General features: G+C 43.1%; 1 protein-coding gene across 2 annotated transcripts in view; it reads left to right on the top strand.

Annotated features, from left to right (window-relative positions):
- LOC148026663 (uncharacterized) overlaps positions 1–16,453 on the top strand; it is a 37,699-nt gene extending 21,246 nt beyond the window's left edge. Inside the window, exons 10-11 of one of the 2 annotated variants that reach the window (XM_087691142.1) lie at positions 16,016–16,075; positions 16,194–16,453. In XM_087691142.1, coding sequence (XP_087547268.1) covers positions 16,016–16,075; positions 16,194–16,253 — 120 coding nt within the window. In that variant the 3' untranslated portion in view covers positions 16,254–16,453. Of the gene's footprint in view, positions 1–15,993; positions 16,076–16,193 lie in introns of those variants that run through there. The other variant, XM_087691143.1, reaches the window with a different exon arrangement.
- Positions 16,454–17,512: the final 1,059 nt, after the last annotated feature.

The raw sequence follows: 17,512 nt of genomic DNA, 5'->3' as shown, positions 1-17,512 counted from the left end.
TGGGATACTTGGGATGAGTTGGATGATATATGTAAATTCACTATTAATTGTCATTGTCAAAATAGGTTTATTTCAATGTTGTGGCACCTAAGAATAATACTTAGTAGTGATAGGAGAAGATATGTAATCTTTATGACAAACAAAGTCTTACTTCACAAGTGTATTGATTGAAACAACTCATGGATCTTTGCATGAAGGAAGGGTGTGTTTGCACATTTGAATAAGTTTCATTCGATTTTCAACCAATTGATTTCACAATTGATTTTCAACCAATTGATTTCACAAGGCATTAAGTTTAAGGATAATCTTACTCGCTTGTTTTTACTTGTGACACTTCTTGAGTCATGGAACACTTTTCGTACTACCATGTATGCCAATATATCTAAGGATGGTTTGAACTCCAGAATGTTAAGGGTGCCTTACTCACAGAGGAGATAAATAGAGAGTGGATACAGCCCGTACTTCTCATGTATTGGTTGTTATGGGCAGACGTGATGGTAAGAGCAGTAATGACCGTCATGGTAGAGATTCACAGAGATCTCAGTCTTGTGGGTAGTTTCACAGTAAGTCCTGTGGTTGTAAGGCCTCTCTTACATGTCATTATTGTAGGAAGCATGATCCAGCAAGTATAGGTGATGCAGGCATGGTACTTACAAGATGGAGTGATTCAGATTGGGTTGGTGATGTGATTATCGGAGATCCGCAACAGGATATTGCTTTACCTTGGGTGCCGGTGTTGTTTCATGGAGCAGCAAGAAGTAGCCCACGGTTGTCCCATCTTCGATTGAGGTGGAGTATCGGGCGGTGTCTCTTCTACCACATGTGAGATAGTGTGGCTTCGCAAGTTATTGGAGGAGCTTGGTTGCCTGCAGACAGGTTCTACTGTTTTTCAGTGTGACAATAAGATTTGCCGTGCCTTAGCCTGGAACCTTGTGTTTCATGCTAGGACAAAGCACATCAAGATCCAGTACTATTTCATTTAGGAGAAGCTTCTGGATGAGACTGTTGATATGGTCTACTGCAAGATAGAGGACAATCTTGTAAACTTGTTTGTGAAGGCGCTTCCTCAGGCTTTTCTTCGACGGCACTCGAGATCCCTTAACCTTATGCCTTGTCTAGGGTCTAAGAGAGGGTGTTAGAGATTGTCATCCCTTGGACAAGCAGTCATATGAATTCGTGAGCAGTTTTGTGTGTTGAGTAGGTAGCAGTTATCATAGGTGCCACGTGGCACAACAGGTGCAATCTGCAGCTGACTTGCATTATTTTTAGCATTTCTTTTGGGCTATTTATTTTGCCTAGCCTCCACACACTTTCAATCATTAGATTGCTGATTGTGGAGACTACTTCGAGGTTCATAGTTTGTGAGATCCTCGAGGTATAGACATATGTGGACATACACTCTGCGCCCGTGTACATATTTGCTTCCTTATACAACATTCTTCATTGCAGATTTTCTGGGTTCCACTATCTCTCTCTCTCTCTCTCTCTCTTCACTCTCAATCTTGGTCATACGCTTCCGCACCGCTTCACTATGACAGTCCTATGCCCTGGCAATCACTAGGTGGCATGAAGTACTTTGTGACTTTCATTGATGGTTTTTACACATAAGATATGGGCATATCACATAAAGCAAAAATCAGATGTATTGGCTACTTTTAAGGATTGGCTCTTTTTTGTTGAGAACTAGTTTGGGTATAGGCTGAAATGCCTAAGGTTAGATAATGGTAGTGAATATGTCTCTAAAGCATTTGAGTAGTTTTGCTATAAGCAAAGTATTAAGCGTTAGTTGACTGCCCCTTATATCCCGCCTCACCCCAGAATGTTGTTGCAAAGTGCATGAATAGGACGATTCAAGAGAGAGTTTGTAGTATGCTTAGCTAGGTAGGCTTAGCACAACATTTTTAGATTGTGGCAGTTACTACTGCCGTACATTTGATAAACAGATTCCCATGCACTGCTATTGGTTGTCAGATTACAAAGGAGGTATAGTTTGAAATACTTCCATCATATGCTCATTTGCATGTCTTTAGATGTGAGGCTTTTTGCCATGTTTCTGAGGACAAACGTAATAAGTTGGATTCTACATCAATGAAATGCATCTTTTTTGTTTATGGGAATGTAGGTAAGATGGGCTATCACCTATGGGATTTGCAGGCTAGGAAGGTCATCCGTAGCCATGATGTTGTTTCCCATGAGGAGAAGATGCATAAGTAGCTTGAGCTGGTAGTTGAGATACGCAAAGTAAAATTTCAGGAGTCGTCTCGTGTTACTGTATAGCTAGCTAGACAGTATGCAATTGATGTTCCATTGGCCCATGATCATGATACTGGACAAGATGTGCAAGTCCCACAGCTTGTTTTGTGACGGTCTACTAGAGATAAACATAAGCTTGATCGGTTTGGCCCTCCATGGACTATGTTATGGTGATGGATGTTGGTGAGCCTCTTACCTATGATGAGGCCATGCATAGAGGTGATAGTCACTCTTGGGAGAGGGCCATGCAGTCAGAGTATGACTCATTATAGAAAAATTATATGCGGGATTTGGTTCCTTTGTTTAGTGGAAAGCGTGCTTTGCCATGTAAGTGGGTATACAAGTTGAAGAGTATCCTTGGACATCCCAAGCTAGCATATTAAGGCAAGATTTTTTGCAAAGGGTTTTAAGCAGGAGCATGGTGTTGACTTTGATGAGGTCTTCTTTCTTGAAGTCAAGATGACTACCCTACTTAGTACTGGCTTTGGTTTTGCAGTTAGATTTGAACCTTTATTAGGTGGATGTAAAGATGGCTTTCTTACATGGGGACCTACATGATGAGATTTATATGCTGTAGTCTAAGGGCTTTGTAAAAAGGCAGGGAACACCTAGTGTGCAAGTTGAGAAAGAGCATTTATGGCCTGAAGCAAGCACCTAGGGAATGATGCCACAAATTTGATACTTTTATGCCTTCACAGGGATATACATGTAGTGATATGGATCTGTGGCTCTACAGAAGAAGGCTCGTATAGTAGCCTTATTATCTTGGTATTTTATGTGGATGATATGTTGGTTGCTGGGAGAGCTTGTCATGAGGATATGCATTTTTGAAACCTCACTTAATATGTGGATTAATTTTTATCCACATGGTTAAGTAAATGTTGCACATGTGAGGTATAATTGGGGTTAAAGTAAACTTACAAGCTTGAGACCTGAGAAAATCACGGGATGTCAAAGGCAAAAGTTGTTGTAAGTTATGTTGCACACTTACTTGGTGGTATTTAGTGCTAGTTATTGGCTTAGGTCATTCATTTGGCTATAATTGTCAGTTGGTGATATTAGAGAAGTGGCGTTTAATGGTACCTAATGCCAATTTGATGGTCAAAGATGGCGCAGAGATACTCAGGAATGAAAGTTCCCTAGCCAACTTAATTATTGGTCAGTCAGATTATTTTTCAGGGCGCTAAAATAATTATGAGATTAATTTTCAGTATTCAAAGACTGAAATTTAGTATTTAATTATAGATAATGCTGGAAAAACCATTTGGGAAGATTGCCACTAGTCAAAAATGTCCATGCAAGATTGAAAAACGTCTTTAGAGGTTAGAGAGAGGCATTTGAGTGGATTCAGCCTACAAGAGAGAGGGAGAAGATACTACTGGTCTGATTTGCAGCCATTGGAGGACCTTCTAAGGCAGTCAGGGACAAGAGAAGACCAATCAACAGGAGGTGACATCATTAGCTAGGGATAGGAGAAGACCAATCAATAGCAAGTGATAGCATCTACAGGCTGTTGAGATAGGGCAGCAACAGTAAATGACAGATTTTCTTCAGTTCTTAGTATCTACAAGTTGTTTAGATACTGAGTAGCAGTAAATGACAGATTTTCTTCAGTTCTTCGCGAAGAAAGTCGGATTTTTCTCTCTCCTCAGCATTCTCTCTCATCTCCTAATCTTTCTATAGCCTTGCTCCAAAGATTACAACATTGCTCTCTGCTCAACATTCTCTCTCATCTCCTAGCCTTTCTACAACCTTGCTTCAAAGATTATAGCATTGAGATTACCAGAGGCTAAGAAATTTTAGATTTTTCTGTTGTAAACCCTAATCTGCAAGTAGCAACCTCGAGAAGTGTGTCAGAAATTGGAAGCTCCAAGACTTGGATTCAACAAGATTGAAGTTGTTTTTAGTCAAATTCAAGTGGAGGGACCAGCAAATCAATGAATTTGGGGAATTTTCCATCTTCATCAAAGGAGATGAAGGCCGATTGATTGTCCAAATCAAGGGGCAAATTAGATTGAAGACTTGTTGGTCATATTGGACAGCAAGGGAAGTTGGAATACAGAAAGAGATTGGGAGAATCCCATTGTATATCAACTTCTTCTTTAATTAAGTTAAATAAATACCGAAAGGGGCCCAGTTTTGGGACCAACACGGTATCCAATGTCCAAGATTATATGGTGAAGTGTGCATTTGAGTTTTGTGAATTTGTTAATTGCTGTAAATAGTGCTTAATCAAGTTATTTACCACCCTATCCGAGGAGGAAGACCGGTTTCAGAGCTCATGATGAGTTGGATACCTTGAAAAGTTAGCTCAAGAAGAGCTTTGAGATGAAGGACATGGGATAGACCTCACATATTCTTGGCATTCGCATCATGTGTGATTGCTCTAAAGGGCTCCTTTACTTGTATAGAAGGACTACATACAAAAGATCCTTGAGCTCTTTCATAGACCAGATGCTAAGCCTATTGGCTATTCTTTACCTTCCCATGTGAAGGTCAATCAAGCAGATTATTCCTAGTGAGATGAGCAAAAGGCCAAGATCCCTTATGCATCCGTAGTGGGTAGTTTAATGTATGCCATGATAGCCACTTGTCCGGACATAGTATCTGCAGTGGGAGTTGTGGCACGCTATATGGCTACACCTTGAAAGGTATCATGAGGTACTTGAAAGGCATTGCAGATATGAGCATTTTCTATTGTAGTCAAGATACTACGGTGGTGGGTTATACTGACTTCGACTATGCAGGACATGTAAATAGTAGGAAATTCACCTTTAGGTATATCTTTACTTTTGCTAGAGATGCTATTTCTTGGATGTCTAGGAGGCAGAAATGCATGGCCTTATCTACTATTGAAGCAGAGTATGTTGCAGCTATTGAGACTTGCAAGGAGGCCATATGGTTAGGCCGTCTGGTGACAGACTTTGGTATTACTGTTACTTCTACATTGCATTTGGATTTTATGAGTGCTATTCAGTTGGGTGAGAATCCGGTCTTCATATGAAGACAAAGCACATTGAGGTGTACTATCACTTCATCAGGGAGGTGGTAGAGGACAAGTCTCTTGAGCTTGTCAAGATCTCGAGTGATGAGAATCTTGCAGATTTTCTCACTAAAAGTCTCTTAGCAGAATGTTTTTCCTTCCTTAAGAAAATGATGGATGTAGGATGAGATGACGTCTATTTCTCATCTTGTTGTACTTTATGTACATTTGTACTTTGTCATTTTCTTAGTCTCTCCTCGCTATAGGCACATTCCTCTTTAAGTGGGAGGTTGTTGGGGATAAAGATATCTGTGCCTATGCTGCCTTGTATTTACTTCACACACTATGACCACACACGTGTGCATTGCAAGTGGCGTGTGCCCATCACTGTCACTTTATTCTTTATTCTTTTAAAAGAGACAAAAGAATGTAGAAATCTGGAGTGAATGAAATGCCGAAATGAAGAGGTTAGATATACAAGGGCTATCAATGTATCTCCTCGAGCTGGATCTCTCCCACCAATCCTTGCAAAGATAAACTGAAGAGGGCAGGCTGAAAATGGGCTATAAATAGCCAAAAAAGAGGGAGGAGAAATAAGCCACCAAAAATGGCCGACTGAACAGCTGCAGTAAATACATCCTGCCGGTGTGGCACTGTCCTACCCATGAAACCTGCCCAAACATTGATGACTACTGGAAACAATGCCGAAACTAATAGGAATAATGAATAATGTCCTCCGAGAGTATCTCCGAGAGAACTGATTGCACCAATGGTAACTTGAGAAATGCTAGTCTAGGGATGACTAATCTCTAACAACAAACCACTCTCAATTGTTGCAACTTTACCTAGAAGCCTTCCAATTGGAGCTGACTTTAGATCGGGCTTAGTCAGGCTCAGTAGAGCTTAGAAGGTCTAGAGCATTGCTTGATACTCGAGGAGGAGCTAGCTCATGCACTCCTCTAGTGATGGACAATTCTACTAAATAGTGGATCTTGGGTGTATTCAGCATGCATCCAAGGTACTGTTTGTTGATTGTATGTTTACTAGGAGGTCACTATTTAGTGTACTAGTTAGTATACTTGGGTATGTAGATGGATATAGTTTTCACTTTAGCTCTGAAATTGTACATTTGCATCAACGTATGATCATTAGAGTATGGTCATGAGATTATGATCATTAGAGGTTGATTATCAGATGTTGGTTTTGAACTTGTGGTCATTAGTTTTTGGTTGTATTCAGCTGGTTTTTATGGATAGTAGCATGTGAGGTAATACCATTGATAGTACACTGTACAACCATAGTTTATGCTTTACTATGGTTGTTTCATCAAAACACTTTTGAGGTAAAGTTCATGGATGCATTCACAGTGGCGGCGGCAATAATTAGAGTTTCTTTTTGGTTAGTTATAACTTAGTTATGAGGGTTGGAAATTTCAGCATGAGTTGGGCAGTAGCATAGTAGAACAACAGTGACTGATGTTCTGTGACTATGATCCTATGCTTTTTCTAGTTTAGTACTAGTTTGCTTTTGTCACTAGGCAATGCAATTGAGAATAATTCCAAGGATTTCAAGGGGGAGGTATGTCACAAGGATGTATATTTTTAGTCCGTAGCTTTGGCATTATTAAGTTGTGTACATGTGAGGTACACATGTGAAATGCAAGTCAATTAAGTGACAAGTGAGACCTTAGTAACCTTAGTGATTAGTAGGTGACATTGAAAAAAGTTGTAACAAGTTATGTTTTGACAAGTACTAGGTGGTACCCGGTGTCAAAACATAGCCTAGAACATTTAATTAGTCATTAATGTCAGTGGTGATACTAAATACTTGGCATTAATTAATGAATTAATACCATTTTTCATGCTAAAGCCATGTAGCTCAAACCAGGCCGACATTTGTGCATACAAACATGAAGTATCACCCTCTCTGGCAAGCTGCTTGGAGGACTCAAGGGCCAACCGTGCATATCTGTGTCTGGGTAAGTCCCATAGTCTATGTATGTATGTGACCGATCGGGTGAGGGCCTCTATCACAATCGGTGTACCTGCTAGCTCGGCTCTGATGATCTCATGTGGCACTGAGGCCTTACATCTGATAATCCTAGATATCATGGACACTAGGGGTTTCTCCATCGACCTCCATCCGTCATAATTGCGTCCTAATCTGCTACGGTGGTCAAGACTAGGCCCCCATATCCATACTCCATAAAGTAGTGTGGATGTGACCAGTGTATAGAAGAGCCATAGCTTGGTACGGGGTTCTTGGAATTGCACCTGTGAGCACATCCTCTCCAAACCACCTAGTGTTGTGTATCCGCGAGCCAGTCTAGTGTCTGCTACCTCTCTTATAGAAAAGGTGGGCCCTGTGAATAAGACTCCTAGGTATGTATAAGAATCCACACACTCCAGCTCCTCAGATCCATACGTGAATTTAGGTGCTAATCTCTTGATCCATTGTGGTGTAGTATTAAATACCATCACCTTGGTTTTACGAAGGTTCACTAAAAGCCCACTGTCCAAAGTATAGGAGTGTAGTGCATCGAAGTGTCTCTGTAGACCCTCTGGAGAGTCAGCTATCAATACAATGTCATCTACATACAGTAGGAGAGGTATCCAAGTGCCAGCTGGTGGAGCTCCTCTATCTTCTTCCTGTGAAATGTAGTCAGTAATCCTATCAATGTACAGGCCAAATAATGTCGGAGAGAGGGGGCATCCTTGCTTCACCCCAATGGTGGAGTAAATAGGTGCCGAAAGGCCCTCAGGTGTCCAGACTCTGCCCACAAGTCTCTCATACAGTGCCAAAATACCCCAACTGAGCTCTTTCGGTACTCCCATGATATGCAATCTATTTATCAGCCTGTCTCTCGGTACTATGTCAAAGGCTTTGCGGAAGTCCACAAAGCAACAGTAGGTCCGTCGGCCATGGATCCTTTCCTCCTCAATGATTGCTCTGAGTGTGAGGATGTGATCCAATGTGGAGAAGCCTCTCCTAAAGCGAGCCTGTCCCTGGGCTCTAAGACCCCACATCTCTGCCCACCTGCTTAACTTATGCTCAAGGATGGAAGCATATAACTTAGCCAATGTATGCCCAACCATGATAGTCCGATAGTTACTGGGTAGAGTAGGGTCCCCTGACTTGAGGATAGGCACAATAGTGTTCGTGCTCCAGCTTTCTGGTAGGCCTTCACACATGGCTCTGTTAAACATGTAAGCTAGGAATCCTGCCACCAAATCTCTAGCATGGATTAAGTGCTCAGCTACTAATCCATCGTGATCTTGTGCCTTTCCTTTGCTAAGTCTGTTAATGGCCTCTCGGACCCTACTTTCTGTAAAGAAAGTGGTGGTCTCTGGACAAGGCTCAAGTGGGTCAGGAAGAGGTGGCTAATCCCCCACAGTATAAAGACTAGTTGCATACTCCTCCCAGATAACGGTGGACGTAATAGGTGTGGTCGGGCAATGCTCTCTAAAAAGCCTCCAAGCCTCTCTAGAGTCCTGGCTCAAGAATAACTGATATAGGTCTCGCTCCAGCTGGGCCAAGAATGTTCTCTTTTTCCACCGTGTGAGGCATCTAAAGAGTATTTGTGCTTGTCTGTGGGTAGTGGACCCTAGTGCTATCTCTCTTTGTAGCCATGCTTTGGTCTCACGGCACTCATCATCATACCAGCTGTTTCGAGGTGTCACCCCGGTGGAGGCTCTTTGTATGGGTTGTGAGTGTGGGTGCAACGATATGCAGGGCCTACTGAACTGCTGAGTCAGCTCTTGTAATGGAACGTCGGGGTCTGCATCATGTAACAATCTAAGGATCTCCGCCTCATAGGTATCCTCTTATCTCTTTGGAAAAGAGGTATCTCGAGTGCCGGTGAGTTGCATGATGGGTCTATATGTCAGTGAATTGGAGGTCGATGGTGAATGATTGATAGGCATGATCCATTGCAACTCCGAGAAGGCGTGGGGATACTGAGAGGTCTTGGATGTGAGATATCAGCATCGATGGGGCAAGAACATAGTCTACTATGCTGGCACCATGTCGGTGAGGATAACATGTGAAGATGCCGGCTAGGGGATATCTAGCCAGGCCATTAAGAATGGCCAACCTGTGTGTTGTGCCCATCTCCACAAGGTATCTCCCATATTCGGTGACTTCCCCCATATCGTGAGATGTCCTCTCCAACTGTAGCTCTGACACATCCTGCTCCTATAGCGTCTCCTCAGATGCATCAAAGAAAGACACCTGATGGGAGGCTGTCCTCGCAGTAAAGTCTCCTAGTAAGATAACCTCTCCCTCCTTCGAGAACTCCCAAATATCCTCATCTAAAGCCACATATGGTGATTGCCCCTTGGGTGGGGCGTATTGGGACGTCATAGGGGGAAAATAGCATATGGCAACATACAAAGTGTGTTCCTCACCACGCACTCTCACCCACATGTATCTGGCTTGCTCATCTCTGCGGACTACCTGGATCATCTGCTGTAGCTCCTCCCTGAATAACACTGCCACTCCTCCCAACCTGCGATTACTGTGGTTTGTACGTGTCTCCTTCCTGCAAGCTGACTCCCACCTATAGCCTATCACCCGTGGAAGTGTAGTATGTGGTCCCTGATGTGTCTCTGAGTAGAATACTATATCTCTCCCTCTGAATGTCTCCTCAAAAGCTCCCACATCCAATCGGAGGGCTTCGTTACAGTTCCAGACTGCCACTGCAAGGCTGGTTCCATAGGTCCCATAGGTCCCATAGGTCTCATGCCATCATTTGTGGCGCCTCTCCATGACTACCACTCTCCCTCCTTTGTAGAAGGCGAGTTTGCCCTCCTCCCTGGCTGCCTTAATTTTTGACATGCACTCCCTCATGTGGGCTAGTTGGGTTGGTGTGAGATCGTCACCCAAAAACACACCGGTCCCCTTCAATGTATGGTGTTGAGCTAGGAAGTCTCTCCTAGCTTCCATGGTGGGGAAGCGGAGAATGAGTGCACGCTCTTTTGAGCTCTTCCTTGTTGAGCTAAAATATGCATTACTTGCTGATTAGCCTCTTAAACAGCCCCAAAACACACTAAAAATGCTCTTTTAGAGTAAAACCCTAAAACGGGGAGCGGTTCGAGAGAGTTCAATGGAAACCCTAAAACGGGGAGCGGTTCGAGAAAGTTTAGTGGAAACCCTAATTTTTGGGGCGCCCTTCCACATATATAAATAGACAGGTTGCCCCCATTCAGCAATGATCCTTGTTTGCAGGTTACACCAGCCCACACACACTCTGCTGCTGTTGGCGCCCAGTTTCCAGCCTGCAGCCCGCCTCCATCTGCTGTCCAGCCATCATCGACTGCAGCCACATCATCTTCAGCATGTCCATTGCTGGAGGCGACAGCTCTTACCTGCTGGCGACTGCTCCAAACTGTCCAAGACTGTTGTTCAGCCTGCTGTCCATCATCTCCAGGGTCAGTCAGCCTGCGTTTTCAGCATTGCAGGCCTTGACACTCTCAGACACTGTTTCAGCCTGCTGTTTACAGCAGACTGTGCACAGTTTCTAGCCCCTGATCGGTGGTACACTGCTGCATTCACCAGTTTCCAGCCTCCAGACTGCTGCGTTTTGGTGACCAGCCTGCTGCCATTGACTATTCAGCACTCCTACACTCCGACTGGTGGTCACAGACTTGGGATCCGTCTTCGGTGGACGTCACACTCCGACATTGCTCTGCCCTTGAGCACACTGTACACTCTTACATTCATTTACAGCATTCATTCACTTCAGAGTTGTGTTCTCTCTCCCCCTTCTTCTGTTTGTGTTTGAGTTTTGAGTTTTGTGTTCAAGGTTTGAGTTTTGCCCTCTGTGTCTATGTCTGTGTCTTTGTTTCTGTCGTGGTCGTACACTTTGTGTGTCCTCAGTCCAAACCCTAGCACTCTTCTTAACATCCCTTTTTGTGCTTTTCTTGCCCACTCTCGAAGCAGAGACATGCGCGTTTTTCTTAATATTCATTAACGTGTATAGCACCTTGGTTTCCTCATCCACTTTTTCATGCATCTTCAGCTCCGTCACCCGAACATGGGGTGCTCACATTTTCCTTTTTTGTTCCTCCTCCAATGTGCCATTGATTATGGTGGTTGTAAGTGCGTGTGCTAGGTGTTTCCCCTTCTTTGCAATTTGAATCCATTGCTCTGCCTCCTCTACTTGCTGTTGGGTTTTCTTGAGCATCTCTTCCCAAGAAACAGCCTCCTTCGTCGTCTCCTCCTCCTTTTTTTGGAGTTGTTGTACTTCCTCTTTGATGCGGTGAGCTCCTCGGTCATGCTAGGTTGAATTTCTCCTTCCTCTAGCTTGGGGCTGAGCTGAATGTCAGTCAGTAGCTGCCTAAGTGATTGAATCTCCTCATCTTGGGCTTCTATCTTCAATTCCAGCTTTTTAATCTTATCGTTCAGTTGCCTGTTCACTACGCTCAGTCCGTTGTCATACTCCTTGGCTTTGTTGATGGCATTGATAATCATCTGCTCTATCTGGATCTTCTCCATTTTGGGGGCGAACTCTGTCTTGTTGTGTCGGGCACAAGTTGATTACGACATATTGATCCACTGGTGTGAACACAATTGAGGGCCTTCGAATATAACTCTAACTCCCTTCTTGTTCGGCCCTTCCTAGACTGGTGTGATCTTCGTCCTTTTCCTGGAGTGACGTGATTGACTGACAGGCAATGGCGGCAGACGGGAGAGCGCGGAGGATGGGGCAGTGAAGGGAGAGCGGACGGGAAGAAGGACGAACAGACAATCAAATGGGAGAACGGAGGGAGAGAGAGCAAGTATAACGGGCGGGGCAGTGATAGGAGAACGGACGGGAGAACGGGGGGGGGGGGAGAGAGAGAGAGAGAGAGAGAGAGAGAGAGAGAGAGAGAGAGAGAGAGAGAGAGAGAGAGAGAGAGAGAGAGAGAGAGTTTACGGAGAGAGAGAGAGAGAGAGAGAGAGAGAGAGAGAGAGAGAGAGAGAGAGAGAGAGAGAGAGAGAGAGAGAGAGAACGGATGGGAGACGAACGGACGAAAAATGAACGAACGGACAGGAGACGAACGAACGACGAACGGGGAGAACGACGGGAGATGAATGAACGACGAGAGAGAGAGAGAGAGAGAGAGAGAGAGAGAGAGAGAGAGAGAGAGAGAGAGAGAGAGAGGAACAAACGATGGGAGAGAATGACGGGAGAGAACGGATGGGAGACGAATGGACGAGAGACGAACGAACGGACATGAGACAAACGGACGAGAGACGAATGAACGACGAACAGGGAGAACGACGGGAGACGAATGAACGACGGGACGGGGGGAGAGAGAGAGAGAGAGAGAGAGAGAGAGAGAGAGAGAGGAACAAACGATGGGAGAGAATGACGGGAGAGAACGGATGGGAGACGAACGGACGAGAGACGAACGAACGGACATGAGACAAACGGACGAGAGACGAATGAACGATGAACGGGGAGAATGATGGGAGACGAATGAACGACGGGACGGGAGAGAGAGAGAAAGATGGTGGACATCCATTACGAAAAAAAAAAGAGAGAGATGGTGGACTTGTGGACGTGTTTCCCTGCTATAGCGGTCGTGCTTCCCCTGACCAGTGGACATGCAATGCTGTTGCAATAGTCGATAGGCCATTTCTAGCGAGGAGGGGACCCTCCAAGAGTTGGTGACATGCCCACAGGAAAACAAAAGAGTAGATGTGTTGCCTGCTACCAAAAGGAGGAGAAATGTAGAGAGAGATGAGCCTGAGACTAGTAAGGCTGGTGAAGAAAGAGGGAGAAAGATAAATAAAGGAGAGAAGAAAGAGAGCAAAGAAGGATATACACCTAGGAAACATTATCGTGTTTCCGACAATCCATTGGGGGAATGGAAAAGTGATTATACCTAAAAAGAGATATGATGGAAAAGAAGGCCGATATATATTTTGCACAATTAATGGAGTTGTGCCCTAGGATGAGAGGACTGTTGAAAAAATTAGTGAATCTGAAGGCCAAGGAAGGAAAGAGAGGAATAGTAAGAGTTGAGTGTAGAAGAACTGGACAGGGCAGCAGTTGGTTTCTTCTCCTTCCTCACAACGGAAGTCTAAATTTTATCTTCCCTCAGCATCCTCTCTCATCCTTCAGCCTATTCTCATCCTTCCCCAACAATTTCTAACAAAATTAGCCTTTGGAGGTGGAGATTTTGACTAATCTTTGTTGTAAACCCTAATTTATAGCAGAAATTAGGATTTGACAGTCACCTCACCACTCGGGAAGTGTGCTCAAAAATTGAAGGCCTAGAGACTTGAATTTTAGTCATTGAAATTAGGGCAATTTTAGGTCACCCACGGAGCACAATTGAAGAAGGCCAATTTCTAAACAAACCAAGGGGCAAATTGGTTTGAAGGCTTGTTGGTCATTTATGATAGCAAGAGGCAATTGGAGAGTAAAGGAGATTTATGGAATCTCGTTGTCTTCCGTCTAGATTGCAATTCAAGATAAAGAAATACTGCAAGGGGTGTGTATGTTTTGGGGCCAATAGGTTGTCCATTGTCCAAGATTAAGCGGTAAGATTTGCATTTTCAGCTTATGTGAATTTTATGCTTGCTGTAATTGTTGATTAATCAAGTCATTAACACCCTCTTTGAGAAGGAAGGCTGGTTGCAGCTCATCAGTCCCATATTGGTCATTGTTGTGGTCATTCCATCTACCATCAACATTGTGTGCATGACATCACATCTGCGCCTTGCAGTTTGATGATAAGCTTTCTCTAATCCTCACTTATCTTTGATTAATTCTCACTTATCTTATATCCCCAATCTCACTTATCTCCAGTTAGTTATCATTTTATCACTTCTCACTCATCATTTTGCCCCTTTTCACACACCTTAAAATTTCCCCGAAGTTTCCCTATTTTTGTCAAGTATCCTCAAATTCCGATTGAATCTTCATTGGATTGACTCCGAACCTTGGGGATGGCTTCCTAGGCACCAACCCAACCTTTGACCCCAATCTGCTGTCTCAGTTGGCAGTTGAGCTGCCATGCTGCCCCTTGTGCTGCTTGTCACCTGCTGAATTTCAGAAATTGTGTTTTTAGGCAGCAACCTATTCTCAATGTTCTGATTGCATCTATGCAGTCCCTTCATTTATTTAAGCGTCCATTTTTGGTTTATTTCTCTGTTTTTCCCCTTGCTGATTTTATAAACATGTACTTCAAAAAGCAGCCCAAAATTTAGGGATTTTTTCCATCATTTTTTGGATTGGTTTTTGCATAAAGCAAGTGGGATTATGGCTACTAAATGTGATAGATCAGACAATTGCAAAACCTAGTAGTCTACTTCAAGAAGCAAACGTAGCTGTTTAATCTAGTTATCCACGACCCTATTTGGCTTACAACGTTTTTGATGCGCAAAGCAGAATTAGTTACTATTATTAAATCTTTACTCTATTTGAGTCTTGCTGAGTGCAAACAAGGAAAATTTTGTAAGATGATGCACAAAACCATTCCTTACTGGCGAAACACTTTGACTGTAGTGAGCCACTCCTTAAGGAAATGCACAGAATGGTCCAAGGATCATTGTAAGAGGAAATGCGCAGGATCATTCCAAGGACTAGTGTGAGGAAATGCCGCATGCCCATCTTTAGTTACCACGGTGGTGTAGAGCAGTGGAGTTGTAAGTGAGGTCAACTCTTGCATCATGTCCATCCAAAGTTACCAATTGGTGGCATAGAGAGTGATGCTGCAAGTGAGATTGACCTGCTGACAACTTTTTGATGGATTTCACAACATTCGGGCAGGCTGCCTGCTGCTTGTTGGAGAGTTCAACACTGTCAGGATCAAGGTCAACCTTCCAACAACTCTGTATGGATGCCGCAATGTATGGGCAGGCTGCCTGCTGTTTGTGAGGAGTTCAGCACCGCCAATATTCAACCTCTCTAACGTCTGCTTTTCTGCAGGAGTCCAAAAGTTCTCGACCTTGTGTGCAGGTCATGTGCTGGAGACAGTAATACAAGCCATCTTTTTTTCTTTTTTTGAACTCTTGGAGTAGGGTGGGGCAGCCATGGGGGCCCAGGGGGGTGGGTGGGGGTGCGCGTGTGTTGGGGGGGGGGGGGGGAGGTGTGTGTGAGGTGATCCTGGCTGCTGCAAGAAGGTCAAAGTTTATCCCTACAATGGATGCAGAGGGCTTTGTGGTAGTCCAGAGGGTCTGAGGCTGAGAAAGGCTGCTACCCTAGCCCTGATACTACTAGACTTTAGTGAAGCTCTTAGCATCTGTGCAGGTGTAGACTCTGGTGGGTGTCTTGTCAGGTGGTGTTTTTGCAAAAATGCAGGTCATCCAATGCTTGGGGGCCAAATTGGATGACGCTGAGGCACTCATTCAGTTGCAGAGTGACAATTAGTTGCTGTTGGGTGGATGGATCTCCTGCAACAATCTTGATGGAGGGAATTTTGTGGATGTCTACTACCACCACTTGGACGTTTAGGATACGTGTTCCATCAAACCTGCAGGCAGGAAAGAGAGACACACATCGTGGTTTTAGTTACTATCCACTTTGGGGTGCCAGCTTCCCATTAGTGTATAGCACGTGAGACACACACATGCGCACACACATGCATGCTCATGCGCATGCACACAGAGAGAGAGAGAGAGAGAGAGAGAGAGAGAGAGAGAGAGAGTATTATGGAAAAAAGGAGAGAGAATGAAGGAATTTATCCTTTCTTTCTGTTTGGATGGCCTGAAGGTCGTATGTAAAATATTCCAACATTAATATACACTTACTCACGGAAAAAAAAAGAGAATGAATTATTCTTGCAGGTTGTGGAGGTTTGTGTGTCAGCTCTTGTAGCATCAGACGCATCCGAAAAGATTATTGAGGTCTCTTTCTCCCTCTACGGCATTACTGAATGATTAAAGTCATTCTAATACATGAAAATCGCAGCTTAGAGGATCTGTTTAAACCCATATAATCTAAGGGACTGTTTGATATGGACAGGTGGTTTCTGTTCCTGGCACAGAGAACCGCAGCTTAGAGGATCTGTTTAAGCTCGTCTAATCTATGTGAATGGGTTCTGATATTTTGCACATCTCTCTCTCTTCTGAAGTTTAACATGTGGAGACGCCCTACGCCCTACGAGTTATGCTGTCTGACAGAGGCAGTGTATTCTTGGGTTTTATAGCAGCCTGTTAATCTGATTATTGTTAGATACTGTAAAAAGATCTTATTACTTTGTATACTATTCTGTACATCACAAATGTGTTCCCTTGTGGACTGGATGGATGAAATTTTCTGCCTGATTTCTTTCATTGAGAAAGTAATTGACTACTTTTGTAACTACTACTGTACAAAAAGCTCCAATACAACACATCTTATCTTGGTAAATTTCAATGTGAATGTGAGTGTTATACTGAACATTGGTAATTTTAATTGCATCCGTATCATCAAGATTCTCAAGTTGTTTTGTAAATTCGACTGTTAACTATTATGCATATCACATTAAGGTATTTATTCTTGGTATAGCAAAATGCCCAGCTAGTAAACTGCAAATTTATAACTACCATGGTTTGCTTTGCTTTTGTAAGAATGTGGGTTGGGCCCGTTGTAGAGGTTCAAAGGCACTTTGCCATGTTACAATTGAACAACTTATGATTGAAATTAACTCAATAACATGGGATAAATGTGATCTGAACCAACAAATCTCTTTATTGCCAAAATAATATTTTGATATGTAAGCTAAAAATTTGCCATAGTAATGAGTTGCTGCTTGAATAGAAAAGCTAGTTAGTTGGTCATCTATAATTGGTACCGAATGGCAGAGAGAATGTATGGCTGATTCATTCCAAGAAATAAAATGTTTGATAATTCAATTTTCAAATCCCTTATTTGCAATCTCTATAGTGGCATTAATGTATAAAATAACTAATTTTCATGTCATAGCAAAAGTGTAGAATTTAACTCTTTTCAATCGTTGAAACTTGAGCCAAATGAAAGGGATTTAAAAGAATACAAGTATACATTCAACATAGGCTCTAAATGAAAATGAGAAAATACAATGTCTGTTTTAACTCTTTTCAATTGAAACTTGAGATCAAATGAAAGGGATTTAAAAAAATACAAGTATACATTCGACATAGGCTCTAAATGAAAATGAGAAAATAGTGTTTGTAGACTAAACAAAAAGGACAAAGTGATCTAGTATTTTGGCCATGGTGTTGGTGTAATATATTAATTTGGATTTTCACTCATTGTGTGAGAACTGTTATATCCCCTACTTGAAGCTTTACAAAATTTAAAAAATCAATCTCAAAGCTATT

This window comes from Lygodium microphyllum, chromosome 13, assembly GCF_053477565.2.
Source record: "Lygodium microphyllum isolate KBCC chromosome 13, Lygodium_microphyllum_v1.1.10, whole genome shotgun sequence".
In the NCBI taxonomy this organism is placed as follows: domain Eukaryota; kingdom Viridiplantae; phylum Streptophyta; class Polypodiopsida; order Schizaeales; family Lygodiaceae; genus Lygodium; species Lygodium microphyllum.
Note: the sequence above shows the minus strand (reverse complement) of the source record. Positions and strands in the feature narration are given on the sequence as shown.